The following is a 16021-nucleotide window of genomic DNA, read 5'->3' as shown; positions in this document are numbered from 1 at the left end:
CTTCCCCATTAAAGTCCCTCTCAGATACGAGCGCTTAAGGCAGCGTTTAGGCATGTCTCTCTCTCTATGCACAAGCATCCCAGAGCGTTTAAGCCGCCCCGTTTTGTCATCATGTCATGCGTCCGCCTCAGTGATTGGCAGCTTCAAGTGGTTACAGATGAAAGCGGGCCCCCCATGCTAATGAATAGGCCCCTGATTGCAGAGCTGCTCGCTCTCTGAATTACAGCATCGCTCGCCTAATGAGCAGATACACTGCAGTGCCCCTCGTCTCAGCGTATTCACATTTCTCTCCTTCAACGCTGATGAGCTCTCCCCTGCACAACAGTCAACAAAACCTCTGTGGAAGATTGCAACGTGGGCCATCTTCATCAGCACCCTCCTCCTCCTCCTCAAGTTTATTTCAGATGCTGCCATATGCTGGCAAGGTCTTCTAATTTTTTTGTGTGTTTTTTTCCTGCTTCACTTGAGTATATTATTTGACTAAACTGATGGAGCCATGCAAAGTATCTGAATGGCTGATGAGTATGATAATGTCTCCTTTTCAACTCTTAAATGAAAGAACTCGGATAATATATGTTTTTTAATTTAAAAATAGCTCACTGTACCACCAATCTGACCGTGTAGAGGTAAATATAAGCATATAAAGGTCTTGTTGATGTACTATTTGACTATTTTAGGAGTAAAATATAGCTATGCAGACAATGCACAACTTTACATTGCACTATCCCACTGATAAAATAAGCAAAAAATATTAGAGTCAGGGCCTTTCCAAAGGTTTGTTAATGTTTTTTTTTTTTTAAGTCTCTTGACTTGAAACAGCAACACCCTCTCCAAATTATGTCAAAATAATATGTATGTTTAACTTGTACAGCCTTTTCAATCGGGTACCACAATTTAGGAAAACTGAAATAACTTTTTCATCAACTTCATCCGAATTGTCTTTCCCCCAAAAAGCTTAGAAACTGCAACTTGGCACAGGAGATCTATCAAGCTTTAGGCTATCCATGCCAAAACAGCGTGCAAGAAAGAAATACTTGGCATTTAAAGTGCTGAGAGAGTCCTTTTTTCTGGCCTTCCAGAAACCAAAAGTAACATATTGTAATCTGCAAACATTAACATGCCCAGTTATTTTTAATCCTTTAAAGATTAAACATACTGTGTTGCTTCTCTCTCTCTCTCTCTCTCTCTCTCCCTTTTAACATGACTGAAATCAGTGTCCAGTGATTGACGAAACACACAAACATTTTGTTATTTGTGTTTTTCACCCATAGAGATAGTTGGGTGCTCAGTGAAGAAGGTGCTGACCCAGTGACTATTCAACCATTGTTGGCTGACATATAACAGCAATAAAAAAGCCGCTGGTGCAGACAATGCTAACCTCAGTCTCTCTAGCCTCGCTCTTCTTTTTTTTTAGCATGATATCACATTTGTGGCCATGATTAACCCCTTTTGCAGGAGTATTTTTTTAGAACGAGTCACCTGGAAACATTTAAAAACAGCCGGAGACACCATGTTAGCTTAACTAGCAAGCTAGCCACAGCTGAAAAATAACTAGTGTAAACTTTTTTTAAATATGTATGTATATATATATTTATGTCTTTGACATTCTTTACTCTCATGTAATGTGTCTTTTTTTCTTTTTTTATCTTTGACCATTAGTGTTAAATTTTTGTCAATAAAGTTGGAGGGGCCACTAGCTAATCTACCAGGGGTACAACAAATCGATGGTTAAAGGCTAGAAATGGGAAGACTGTCCACTTTTGTCTGAAACTGAAGAGCCATTGATTTAAAAATGACTCTGAATTTTCACTTTTTGCCTTGTTTTTATTGCTGTGGTGAAGATGCCATTTTCTTTCCTAATACAAAGGCTGGTTCTTCTTGATTTTTAAAGCAGTTGGCAAACAACGTTAAGTTGCATTATCAACACTAACTATAGTGTGGATTGGGAAATGCACATACATGGAACAGCCAGAGTGACATGGACTTTCAATTGTATGATGAACCAACCGGTCCACAGCTGTTGAGTGAACACTGAGTTCAAGGCGACCGGGCACTTATGAATACTATTATCATCTTTAAAGAATGAACTCAAGACACTTAGTATGATAGTTATTTTAGCTTTTAATCATAAACTTGACCTGCTTTAGATGGTACATTTTGTTTTCTGTGGTTTTCAGGTTTATTCTCAACCAAATAAATGTGGCACACAGATTCAAAATGTATTGTGAGTTTTCCTCCAACAACAACTGCTTATTCCTGGAAGCACTTAAATCATCATATCTAAATGTAATGTCATCCATCAGCTGTTTGGTGACACAAGAGAAAACCAGTGGTTTGAGGTCCTCTCAGACTGACTAAAATTTGTTGTTCAGAACTGGACTATCTGAGGCTTCAGAGCAGGACCACGTCAACAAACAGTGGTGGGAGTGTTAACAAGATGTGAGTGAACATTTTAAGGTGAAACGTTCTTTCTTTAGGCAAACTGGACCACAATGAATTTACTTTGTGGCTCAGGATGTTTTGTTTAAATGTGGATATTGCACAGGCCTACCATTTAACCCTGACTATAAAAGCTCCACACAACTGGATTCAGTATCAAATTTCCAAACAAAGCCAAAACAAAGCTAAATGAATCTATTTGACTCTGGACTGTGGGCCAGTACATAGTGTGCAATAGAAATTCTGAGGAATAAACAAAAAAAACCCTTTTCATGTGTAAACTATGACTCTTACAGTAGCACACAAGAGCAGGAGGAGGGCTGATGAAAAGCTAGGAAATAGCTGAAACATATGATTCACTTCATCCAGGCTGACGGCCAACCGTGCACTATGCAAAAATAAACACGGGACTCCACAGCAGGTTCCCAGAATATGCTTATTTTGGGGGGATGACAACAGCTTTTGAAATATCACAGCACTTCATTTTTATTTATAAGAAGCTGGAGCAGGATCTAAATCACTCTCCTGAGGTCTGTTGGAGACAGACATGGCTGTCTGCTACATGTCAGGAACAGGTGGTGGCGCTACAGCACACTGGAAGACTGGGAATTCTGGGAATTACTGAACCCAGAACTATTTCCAAGATTACTGTACATATTCTCAGATGGTGATGAAATGAGCTGCTTTTCAATATAATTTATCTTATGTTTTAGCAGAGTAAGTAGAGTGGATTATTTTAGCTTATCTTGCAAGAGATTCCTATTCCAAAAGGCAAATTCAGGAGAGATATCTTTAATATATGTAATTATAAACAACATTTAAGATTTTCTAAGTCAGGTCTGAACTTATATGGTATTCCTATTTGCTAATCACCTGTCTTGTTACCACAGCCCTCAACTGTTTGTTTTACATTTTAGACACAGTATCATGTTATGTGGGGAATGGGGCAATTTGCTGCCAATGGCTGTTTAAATGTTATGATCAGGGCAAAGCGATTGATTATCAAGCTGCTCAAGTGGACAGTATAGTCTTAATATTCAGTCTACTCTCCATTAGAAACAAAAGCCAGTAAACACTATTGCAGTATTTTTGTCAAAGTCCAAAGTAAATTTTACGAATAGTACACTTTTTTATATGTGCCAAAAATAAATAAATACAATTTTAATCAATTGAAACCACTAAAGTTGTGCTTAAGATACAAGCTGCACTAACCATGGTTTTATATTAATGCTGAATCAAAGACCTCATTGTAATATGAAAAGAGGTCACTTGTAATGATGAACCCATAATTATTATAATCCAGTTCTGCGGCTCTACAGATATAATTAATTATTTGGGCTTTGTGGTGCACATCTACGTGACTAAGTTCATGGCTATCATGGCAATCAAGAATATGGATCAGCTGAATTTTAGATTGGATATTAAATATAATGCTCGGGCATTCACTTAGAATATATGTGTATTCTCTCTTGAATAACATTCATTCCTGCTGCTTTTCTACTATATGTCAATACTAATGTATATGTTGCTTTGAATTGTGTTATTATTAACGTGTCATGTATTGAAAAGAAAGAAAAAAATGATAAAATTACACATCATTATACCTAATTAACACCTAGTACATCATACACCAAAACCATTTGTGTTTATTTTGGCCATTTGTTAAGTATAATATATAGACTACATATAACAATTTTTATTGCTGTTTCTAAATTTTGCAAACTTCTTGTTAACTCAACACTGAAACTAAGAGTTAAAGAGGAATCAGCAGCATGTATGTGTTCCTGTTGAGCTTTTAGCATTTCAAGCTACATAATGTAGTATGTTTTTGTACCCACAAGGGGGCGGTACATCCATGCTTCATCTTAATATGGTGGCTCATGAAAATTAGGGCTAAAAATAATTGCTTCAGCTGCATTTATCTGAATGTATCAATAATCACTCTCAGATACATACTTGAGAGGCATTATATCAAGTTACAGAGAGATATTATATATGCTATACATTTGATGTCATGCAATCTAGCACAATAATCCAGAACTTAGTACCTTAAGAATTTAAGAAGACAGGTTATAATAATAACAATAATTTGACTTTGTTGGGACTTTGATTCAGTCTCATTGTGGACAGCTGGATAGAGTAAAGGTATTCAGCTTATTGTGTTGGCCTCTTGTAGAAGGTGATAACTTCTATGTTCAGATCACAGACAGCACAAAAGAAATCTTCCACAATGTCCGGACATCTAACCAACCAGCTTGCAACCCTGAAATTACATCCTGTTAAAGTCTCATTTTGATCATGTGAATGATCCCAAAATCTTGGAGGCAATTTCTTTATTTTTCTTAGTGTTTTTTGTAATTGTCTGTATGTGCGTGTGTGTGTGTGTGTGTGTGTGTGTGTGTGTGTGTGTGTGTGTGTGTGTGTGTGTGTGTGTGTGTGTGTGTGTGTGCAGGGCAGGGGTGGGTGGGGTTGGGTGGAGTGAGAGGCATGTAAGGCACTAAACCAGGACAGTGTCACTGCGTGATCTGATCCTGCACAGAGAATAAAGCTCACCAGAGAAATTTTACAATACAGTAACAGGGGATTACATACTGTATAACAGGGCTGAGAGAGAGTCGACACTTATCACATGTACAAAAAATTTCTCTGTGTGTGAGCCAGGTTTCCAGTTCAGCCAGACCTACGCCCTGCATTTCTCAGGGGTCTTCACTTTCTTTTCATTCGGCCCCTCCATTGTTCCTGCTTCCTCCCGTTTCTCCCCTTCCCGACGGGCTGTCCTCAGGTGAAGCCAACTTCTCACTGCGCTCAGTTCATTGTGTCTATACTCAATGGGATCACTGTGGAGACAGCACGGCCCCTGTTTCCAGCCTGCAGGCTGCACCGGTTTATCCTCCGAGTTTCAACATATAGGTCAGACAAAGACCTGAGGAGGTTGATGTCACTGTATAGCAGTGGAGATGTTACACAACAGTTTTACAACATAATATGGAGACTCAAGGTCAAACCATTGCTCTTTTTTATAACTAATCCTTTTTTTATGATTGTTTCTAATTTTCATTGTTTTATTAGGTCTACTGTTCAGAGTACTTTTATGTTCACCACTATTAAAGCATCTCTAGGGTGTATATTTGGTAAAGCTAAAAACAAACTAGGTTTAACACCTCAGTGAGCTCAAATATTTGGTTGGATTGTAGATGTAGAAAAAACTATCTTTAACAGGGGTATTTCCATGCCTCTGATCAAAATTAATCTCTCTTTTGGAAAGTAAAGTTTGCATTAATATTTAAAGGAGAGCAGATATGTATTTAGTTTCACAGTTACAGAAATAATTCAAGTGTCAGCTTACAGCTGCTGTTTGCAAACCTGTGACGCTGCAGACAATGACCTGCATTTAACATTTTAACACCGACTAGTTTACTTTATGTGCACCACAGTTATTTTTTTCTCTCCCCTCAAGGTGTCAAGTTGCATCCTCCTATTTGTTGCTTTGTGATTGGACACACGAACAGTGGCTCCACCCCCAACAAAGAGAGTCTTGTCTCTGCAGCCAAACTTACCTGCGAAATCTGGTCCAGCAACAACAGACACTCACACCATCAGACCTGACAGAGCAGCACAAGAGAAGACCTACTGCAGAACTGAGCTCCATGTATGTACTATATTTTGTTCCTTTTCCTCTGTTGTTACTCATCAAATAGCCCCTTAATGGGTGACAATGTTTTTTCAATTTCAAACAGGAGGAAGCAGATTTAAATCTCACACTCTGAAACAGAAACTGTAAGTCATAGATGGAGGCGTGCTTTGAAATCTAGTAGATCCATCCTATATTGTTTTGTGTTTTTAAATTATTTATTAATTAGAACAGAACCAGAACCATGTTTATTAATATTTAGCTCATGTAGTTTAGCCATCATCAATCCACACACTCTCAAACACTCTCACCACATGGTCCATTTAGTAGCTGTCCTGAGAAATGGATGGGTTACTGAATGGGAGTACCAAGCCAGTGCTTTAAGTGACTGTTAACATTTTTTGTTGGAAATTAAATCAAACCCCTGCAAAGAGACTTAAAACAACTACAGAGAGATACAATTACTAGAGAGAAGTGTAAAATTACTACAAAAAGCTAAATATGCTCAAAGTACAAAAATAAATTACAAAATATGAATAACTTTCAAGTTCATTGGAAGTTTATTCTTGACCGCTTTTTCCAAGGTCAGGAACAAACTTTAAATATCATTAATCAATCAAATGCATGCTTAAAAATGTGTGATTTTGTGTTGCACATTCACAAAAAGGTTCTCCTCCACCTTCTCTGTAATTGTAGATAAGGAGACTTGTAGCTTCATAAGAGCACTGATAAACTTTCATATGAATCTTCTGCAGTGGACACCATGGCCTCCACCCTCTCTGTGCGCAGCTACTCGGTGCGCCAGCCATCCTTCTCCAGCATGTCTGTTAGGGACAGTGGACGCAGCATCCGCTCCAAGCCTCCCGTGTCCATCAGTACACTGTCTCTCTCCCGCTCCGTCTCAATGGGCAATGGCCTCAACATGCTGGGCTCCAGCCTCTCCTTCAACGGTCTTGGTGTCTCTGCCAGCGAGAAGGAAACCATGCAGTGTCTGAATGACCGGCTAGCCAACTACCTGGATAAGGTGCGCTCTCTGGAGAGGTCCAACGCTGAGCTGGAGGTGAAGATCAAGCAGCTCATGCTGGACAGGGCTCCAAAGGGGCATGACATCGAGGGGATGATGGCCCAGGCACATGCCATAGGGCAGGAGGTCAGTGACCAGTAGATCAGATTTACTAATTCAATTTCACAAAGACTTTCTCTCAGGGAGCATTTGATTACACCCCAGTGACTAATATCTCTGAGTCACGTAGTGATGTAATTCAGGTAAAGCCTATAAGGTAAACCTTGCTGTTCACTTGTTGAATATTACCTGCTTAAGATCTAACGCTGAAACATCTTAATGTTGCTTAAAGGTACTTCAAGGAGTTTTTAACTGGTTATAGACAATTCTATAGTCTCAATTTAATATTGATGCCTCTTTATGACTTACATAAACACATGAGACCATCAGCAAGAATATTTGCTATTTCTATATAATTATTTGGTCGGATTCCTCTTGAAATCAATGACTCGAGGCAGTGGAAACACTACCGCCTTTTTCCACAGGGGCCACCACAATCAACAATCAAGCAATTCAAGTTTTTGTTGCTGCTTTAATAAATCATCTTTTTGGGAATATCTATTTAGTGTGTGGGCGCCTATTTCTCTTGGCAATGTCACATTTTTGCCTGTGCACGTGATATCATGTCTGGATGTGTATATACTACAGAGAAGCACAGATTTTTCAAACCTAGAAATGAGTTTAGGATTGTTTCATGAAGCAGAAATGAACTTTCTCATTAGTTTGATCGAATCATTAACCTTCAAAGCCGATGCTTCGCAACTCTGAAGGCAGCAAAATGATCTGGGAATGGTGACACAAGAAATAAAGAAAAACTTTAGTAGATTAAGTAGTCCATCTTGGTATTAAGGTCCTTAGGCAGTTATGAAAGAGGAGCACAAATCTCCTGCAGCAACCTTTTTAACAGATCCAGGACCTGTATCTGCAGGCAGATGGATTTGGATGCTCAGGGCAACGTCCTTTTGTAAGGGCATGTATGATTAAATAAACCAAAACGCTAACATTATAAAGTGCATATATTTCTACTCTTCCATACCATATCTTAATTAAATTTCCACCGTGTTCCCTGCTCAGGTGAGAAAGAAGACACTGGAGAACGCCCGAATCATGCTGGAGATTGATAATGCCAAGCTGGCGGCCGATGACTTCAGGGTCAAGTGAGTGTCACACAGAGGTTCCTTTCTTTTACGTGCCTGTGAGTGTTCACATGGGAGTGCCAGACTGCAAAGGGATGTGAATAAATGACCTTTATGTCAGGCTGCGAAATAAGAGCCCCATTCCCACGGCACTCAGGCACCCACAGGAGAGGAACAACTGTGCCATCAGTGAGTGAAGGATGTGATAGATTGTGCAGTCTGCTCTTGGCAGAGGTGAAGCTGAAGGTAAGATGGTGGAGGCAGGATACACCCACTGCTGGTGTTTTTCACAACGTGTTGATGGTATGTTCTGTGGCCTCATGTGAAGGAGTAATACATCAATTGGCAGTGATGTATGGTATTGGCAGCAAAGTGCATGTGTACTTTTCATGCATATCTCACGGTATTTTTCACATGTGTGTGCATCCATTCTGGGATCTCATAAGTGATTTCATGCATCCTGTGCTTGTTTGCATGTGTTGCACTACCTCCAATATGTGCCTCTCATGTGTTTACATCAATAGTGGAACATAAGAAGAGATGGCAGCAAGAAGTGACATGTATCCTTGTTTGTTTTGTAGTATTACTATACTTTATTATAGTAAAGCAGTATTTTTCTGCATCAAAATATAAAATAATGGAAAATAACATTAATTAACATTAAAATGGTCAGGTTTCTTCTGAACATCTCAAACATCATCAAGAAGAACATCATCTTCATCAGCTGATTCAAGGCAAAATTATTTTACCAATGAATGCTATTAGATGTGGTTGGAAGTACTAACTAGTAAGAACCTTGAGTGAAGATCATTTTGCCAAACTACACATACCAGGGTCAAGAATGAATCTCCAGACACAACATTAATCTACCCTGAATTTTTTTTATACATCCGATTGAGCAGATGATTTTACTTCTGGCAACCATCTTTGTTGGATTAAGATAAATGCAGCAGATGGAAAACCTTTTGATCCCCATGTACACACAACTTTTTAAGTGTTTTTGTAAGATCTGCAGGAATTTATCTTTCAAAAACCAGATGCTGAACTGTAACCTAAATGTAATGATAATAGCCTACATGGGAGGCAAAAACTGCGACTGTGTTGCACATGTCTGCTGATGGCCTCCTTTCCTCTTATTCTAATCCTCCACTGGGTTTTCTCTGCAGATGGGAGGCCGAGGCCACCTTGTGCCAGTCAGTAGAGAGAGACTGTCAGGCTCTGAGGAGGGCAAAGTCTGACCATGACCAGATTATCGCAACTCTGCGAGGAGACCTGGACAGCCTGAAGGAGGAGCTCTACTTCCTCAAGAAGAATCACGACGAGGTGAGATCACTGCCGAGGTGAAGGTCACGTCGGACATGATCAATGAGTGTTTACATATCAAGATAATCACTTTACAAGTTGTCAAGTATACTCTTGTTTAAATGTAGGATGTGTTTGAAGCACAGCAGGTTCTCGGAGCTGCATGAAAGCCAGTTTCCTGCATCTTGATATGATTAATATGATCCAAAAACCACAGAGTTCTAATACATTCCACTTTTCCGAGACACGTTGACATGAACCAACACTGTAAAAAAACGTTTTTGCTCTCCCAGTCAAGGTTTAAAAGTATGCAATATCTGAAACATGATCATGTTAAGCGTTTGGACGCACCCTTTTTCTTTGTAGCCACGGTGCTTCAAGATATCAAGACCACACCTATGACAGGAGTATCTGAGCCCATCCAGCCACAAGGATTGTGTGTGTTTAGACAGCAAGGTGTGGTGTCCAGGATGTGGGCTGAGCCTTGCAGGTGCTGCTCTTCTCCCCGAAGACCTGACTGAAAACAGTTTTTTTATTTGAATATTATCTTGCATATTGCTGAGGTGATCAGGAACAACTAAAGTACGCTGAAATATGGTAGATGATTGTAAATAATTGCAAAAAATCAGAAAACTCTAAGAGTACATTTTTGTCATATATTAAAATTGTCGGATGAGTTACATTTAGATTAGTGTGACACAGTTTTGACCTAATTTAACCCTGGTCTGCGCTACACACCAGTTAGGCCATTTAATTATCCAACAGAAAAAGCACAGTGAGTAAAGAAACACTGGAATTTGGTTAACATTGTATTCTTATATTTTTGTCCATTTGTTGTCCTGTTTTACATTTTACTCAAAAACAAGGATTTTGAATGCGGGCCTTTTACTTTTCTAAAAGTATTTTTATAGTGTGGTATTACTACTTTTACTTAAGTAAAGGATCTGAATAGCTCTTCCACCACTGGATAGTAGATGTCAAATCAGATGTTAACAGACACTGTGAGTTTTAGCTTCCCATCCAAACAGCTCTGTGATAACCAGGTTTTAAAAATACTTGTTGTGTAAAACTAAAAAACTGCTTGGTCTTTCCCTCTTTAAATCACTGCAGGAGATGAACTCTCTGAAGTCACGTCTGGTCAACGAGCAGGTGAATGTGGAGGTGGATGCAGCTCAGGGTCCTGATCTGGGGGCCATCATGGCTGAGTTGAGGGTCCAGTATGAGAGCATCACTCGCAAGAACAAGGAGGAGGCTGAGGTCTGGTACCTCAAGAAGGTCAGTCACAGCGTGAATCTTATCTTTCTGCTATTTATTCTTTTAAGCTTTTAATTTTACTGTATATTATTATACTATTTTAATATGTGTGTCTATAGTTAGAAGCTGTGCAATCGGAGGTTAAAGAAAGCAACGAGGCTCTTCGTTGTGCCCAAAATGAGCTCAGTGAGAGACGACGTTTCCTGCAGGCTCTGGAGGTCGAACTCGACAGTCTTCGGAAGCAGGTACAGTACTGCATAAACACATGATGCATTTTACGTCTATACCTCTGTAAGGAATCACCCATTTCTACATGAATAATAATATGTTCTACATATCCAGACTCTATAACCTCTACTTACTCCAGAGACACTGGTCTATAGTTGCTCTGACTTGCAGAGATTAATTAAGTTTCATGCTGACTACCATTCCTCTACTTCTTTGGAGCTCAACCCCGCCCTCACCTCTTCTCTTCTGTACATTACACACACATGTCAGACCTATCTATAGATAACAGCTGCTTTCCCCTTGTCAACAAAGAGCTACTAGTGGTACAAAGTACACAGTAATTTCATTCTGCTCCAATAATCAATCAGGGTGACAAGACATGGAGTCAAACAAGCAAATGTTTTGTCTGTGTTTCCACTACATAGACACAGACACAGATCAAACACTGTATATAAGGGTGTAGAGTGGTGGCAAATATAGCTCTTGGATGTTTACCTAAAGGTGAGCACACAGTATTGAATGTAGAGATATTATCGTGCTGACAGTCTCTAGTATCTATGGTTGATTTGTGAGTGGTTGTGAATGGACGAGCTCAACGGGTAAACACATAGTACAGACATAGCAATATTGGGCAGGGTACCTTAAAGCCAAAAGCAGGGTACCTTAAAGCCAAAAGCTTTAACCCTTCACCAACATCAGTGTTTTCCTTTATTGTTTACTATTTAAGGGTGTGTTCTCTAGCATTTAAAGCTGCACTTTAGAATATTCTTATAATAACAATGTAACAAATTATTACGTGTAATGTCAGAGGATTAGCTCAGAGTGTCAAACCCACAGAAAATTATCACCAAACTCTGCGGTTCCCCTCAGCTATGTGAATCAGTTATGTGTCTTTCAGCTTGCTGTTTTGGTTTACCTTACTGTTTTGGTTCGGTGTTGTCATCAGCATCGTTTCATGATAAACCTACTGTACGCTACCTGACAAGCACCAAAAAGCATACAAAGTTAGCGACTAGCTAGTAAATGTAGTGTAGTATTTACCAGTGAAAGCACCAAGCCATTTCAGGAGTTGCTGGAGACCAAAAACAGAGCTAAAAGTAAAGTTAATATTGGACTGAAGTTCATCAGGTCGCCAGAAACACAACTCTAAATGAATGCTAATGTTATTTTGTACCTTCTGGACGTGTTAATAGGAAACTATTTGTTCACAGATTTGCCATAATAACTTTATATATATTTAATGTCAGGGTTTACAGCTTGTCTCGCTGCTCCCAAGTGGCCAAACAAAATCAATTTTTTCAGTACATTAAAATATGATTGTAAAATTAATTAGGATTGTTCTGTAATTAACTTAAAGGAAAGTCATGGATGTGATTTATTGAAACAGTAGGATGCACTTTAATACATATGAAGGGCTAAAATGCAAATTTTAAATATGTCTTCTTCATTATACATTATTTTGTAATGTAGGACAACTTTTTATCTGCTGTCACTGATCATTACCTGTGTGTTCTGTTAACAGGTAGCTGTGTTGGAAGGAAACCTGGGAGAAACGGGGCATAAGTACTCTGTGGAGATGGACCGTCTTCAGGCCACACTGACCCAGCTGGAGGATGAGCTGTCTCAGCTGCGTTTGGACATGCAACGCAACAAGACCGACTACGAACAGCTGCTGCGCATCAAACAGAACCTGGAGATGGAAATCGCCACCTATCGGAGGCTGCTGGAAGGAGAGGAAATGTGAGTTAGGGCTGGGAATCATTACACAAAGGTACATACAGTTATATAACAACATCTTTTCAAGCAAGAATTTCTGTTTAAATTTGTTTGGGGTTTTTTGAGTATTTCCAAAATACCCAGAAGAAAACTTTAGTTAGTAGAACCTATGGTTTGTATTGCATTTTTCTACACAGGACTTGTACATGTAGTTAAATTAAAGTATTAGTTTGACATTTTGGAATATTCACTTTTTTGCAGAGAGCTAGCTTACCTTATCATTAAGACTGGAAACAAAGGAAAAAAGCTAGCTACTCCCAGCTCCTCTAAAGCTCAGTAATTAATTATATCTTGTTTGACATTAAATCTTGCTGTAACTTTATATTTATTATACAATTTTATCATCTAACTCTCAGCAAAAAGAGAATAAGAGTATTTCCCAAAGTTATTTCTTTAAAGTGTCCAACTTGCTTCAGATACTGAGTGAACATGGTCTCTGCTTGGTACTTTGCTCTCTTGGATTAAGTTGTTATGTTGTTTTGTCCTACAGGGTTAAAGAAACACCTCCACCTCCTAAAAGTAAGTTCAGATTATTTTATTTACTGAATGCCATTAAGGATTAGGGATCTATTTTCCTCAAGGAGTCTTTTGTATATAAGTGCTTATGCATATAAGTTCTTTTTTCACATGGTCCCGTGGTAATTTTTGCAGAACACTTGTTGAACCACTTGTTAGTTGGTCAGCATTGACTTGTTCAGAAAATACAAAAGGGATGGAAAAGAGAAGAGATTGAATATCAGTGAGTCAACAACTTTTACTGAGTCATCTTCGTTTGTTTGGTGCTGTTTTTGTCAACTTCACTTTTATCAGATGCTGTGTGGGTATTGAGTGACAACATCGGAGGCCAAATTTTCATGTAGACAAAAGAGAAAGTTTGCAGAATGAAGGAAAGGATCGGATGCTCCTGTATATACTCCTGCAACAAGTGCTATTTTTGTACATCTACTGGCCTGCTATTGTCTTCTATGTCTGCTAATATTGGTCTCGTAAAGCTGCTCTTGGATTTTTCTGACCACATGCTGCACGAGCAAATACAGGAGCATCTTATCCTTTCTTAAATTTTGTAGACTTATCCCTTTACCCACATGAATTCTGGTCTTGGGTGTGGCGTCTCAATACCCACACAGGATCTGATAAGTCCACAAAAACAGCACCAAACAAATGACCCAGTGAAAGTTGGACATTCAATCTCTTCTCTTTTTTATCCCTTTTGTATTTTTTGGAATAAAATTGGAACACAAAAGCATGCTGCGTGCAGTTTACTGATATTAGGTTCCATATGAGGGTATTGATGGCCAATGTTGTTAAAATATTACATTTCGGTGCAGCTTCATAACCTCAATACGTCATTGCTTTTTTATTAGTTGAACATCAATGTTACTTATCAGAGCAGCAGACAAGAAAGATCAATGTCAGTCAGTATTTGTTGTACCTAACTCTGGATTAACTCTGTTTTACAGAAGACCCTGAAGTCAGGACCAGGAAGATTGTTAAAGTCGTGACCCAGACCATGATCAATGGCAAGGTGGTAGATGAGTCCAGTGAGGTGGAGCAGATAGAGGAGCGCAAAAAATAAGCCAAAATATGTGTAGAGACGGAGCAGTAATGTGTCTAAAACCCAAAGGGCCCGCTGGCTGTGGATCAAATCTCACCTTCTTGTTTTGTCTTCTTTAGTTTGTATCATTTTCTAATGCCTTAAGCTTGCCAAAAAACACACTAAATTCTTTACAGCAACATGATATATTTCTGTACATATGATCACTAAAATGGAAACAGAGACTTATAATGGTGATATAAGGATCCTCTGAAATGAATATTCTGTTTAAAAATACTCCAAAGAAATACATGGAGATTGTGCTGCAACTTAACGAAACATATCACACTGTGGAATTAATAACAACCTCATTTGACCCAACAAAAAATCATAACTCAATGTTCACTTATTAGCTTTTTTCAGGGCTTTTAACCACATTCCCCAGAAGATGGAGTTTGTCATCAAAATGTAAATAGCTAATAGCTATAGATTTTTTTGTCAAATGACTGTTTTCAAGATCAGGAACGAGCTTTCACACTTCTAAACCTCCATTCAATTTAAAGGAAAAGTAATTTTTAGGTAAATGCAGTTATTTTCTTTCTTGCCAAGAGTTAGATGATAAGATTGATACCACGCTCTTGTCTTTATGGGAAATATGAATGTACAGCTAATAGTTGATTAGCTTAGCTTAGCATAAAGACCAGAAACAAGGGTAAACTGTTAGTCTGACTTTGTCTAACAGTAACAAACTCTGCCTACCAGCACCTCCCAAAATGTCAACTGATTTCCTTGAATATTGATTGAAGACATTTTTGTGAGATTTCCGAAAATGTAATGAATTGAAGTCTTAACTTTATGCAAATGCTTTCTAGAAAATGTCTTGATTCTGCAACAGTATATATTGTATGTGCATGATAGTTTCACTGTTAAATAGTAATGGGAGTATTGTAATGTCCTGTAGTTTTATGATATAAACAAATCTACCAAAGCAGATGTACGGTCTCAATAAACAACAGTGTTTAAAAATACGTGTCCCTGTCATTTTGGAGAGATTTATGCTCAAACAGAAACTTTGACTGATACTTGTGGAACATAATAGGAGAGTGAAACAAAGAAACATATGATTCTGCACCAAGAGGGCAGAAACTACAAAACCTACATAGAGTAGTCTCAGATAACAGGCTTTTTTGTGTATGTGAGTGTTGTGTTTCACTGTCTCTTTCTCTCTCGCTCTCTCTCTCTCTCTCTCTGAGTTTATGTGCACATGCACATACAGCTTAGAGGAATTCAAGTAATGTTGGAGCATAAATGGTGAAATGCATTTCAGATGTTCACAAGTGTAAAGAGGTTAAATAAAATGACCTAAAAGGGCCAGAACAAAATGCTACAGTACTTTGAATAAGCTATTGTGCTGTCATTCTGGGTCATTCTGGGTCATTCTGTGATAAAGGACAAAGTCAGATGTCATTACAACATGGACACAATGAGCCCACAGACATAAGAAACAAAAGTTTTAAATGGTGTCAAAGGTTAATGTTTTCAACTTGAGATTTTGGCAGAAGATTGTTAGGTGACAGCATCAAGGATTCTGGTGATTTTTATGATGAAACTCCTTTTTTAAACCATGTCTCATGAAATTTGATCATCCATTTAAAGAA

The 16021-nt window shown here is 38.6% G+C and overlaps 1 protein-coding gene across 2 annotated transcripts; it reads left to right on the top strand.

Annotated features, from left to right (window-relative positions):
- The first annotated feature begins 5972 nt into the window (after positions 1–5972).
- Positions 5973–15389, top strand: krt1-c5 (keratin, type 1, gene c5). 2 transcript variants are annotated; one of them, XM_051423272.1, is made up of 10 exons: positions 6009–6088; positions 6177–6216; positions 6826–7220; positions 8208–8290; positions 9436–9592; positions 10682–10846; positions 10945–11070; positions 12576–12793; positions 13320–13348; positions 14290–15389. In XM_051423272.1, exons 3-10 carry the CDS (start codon positions 6834–6836, stop codon positions 14403–14405), a joined length of 1281 nt encoding a protein of 426 aa, XP_051279232.1. In that variant the 5' UTR covers positions 6009–6088; positions 6177–6216; positions 6826–6833; the 3' UTR covers positions 14406–15389. The 2 variants fall into 2 exon arrangements, with proteins under 2 accessions (XP_051279231.1, XP_051279232.1); XM_051423271.1 differs by lacking the exon at positions 6177–6216 and having other exon boundaries at positions 5973–6088.
- The last annotated feature ends 632 nt before the right edge of the window (positions 15390–16021 follow it).

This window comes from Dicentrarchus labrax, unplaced genomic scaffold, assembly GCF_905237075.1.
Source record: "Dicentrarchus labrax unplaced genomic scaffold, dlabrax2021, whole genome shotgun sequence".
Taxonomy (NCBI): Eukaryota; Metazoa; Chordata; class Actinopteri; family Moronidae; genus Dicentrarchus; species Dicentrarchus labrax.
The sequence above is the reverse complement of the archived record's forward strand: the minus strand, read 5'-3'. Positions and strand labels throughout refer to the sequence as shown.

Bases quoted from the DNA above. Each gene is read 5' to 3' on its own strand.
- krt1-c5 (XM_051423271.1), top strand. From the start codon at position 6,834: ATGGCCTCCACCCTCTCTGTGCGCAGCTACTCGGTGCGCCAGCCATCC. The intron at 10,847-10,944 runs GTCAGTCACAGC...GTGTGTCTATAG, and splicing joins AGGTCTGGTACCTCAAGAAG to TTAGAAGCTGTGCAATCGGA. The intron at 12,794-13,319 runs GTGAGTTAGGGC...TTTGTCCTACAG, and splicing joins CTGCTGGAAGGAGAGGAAAT to GGTTAAAGAAACACCTCCAC.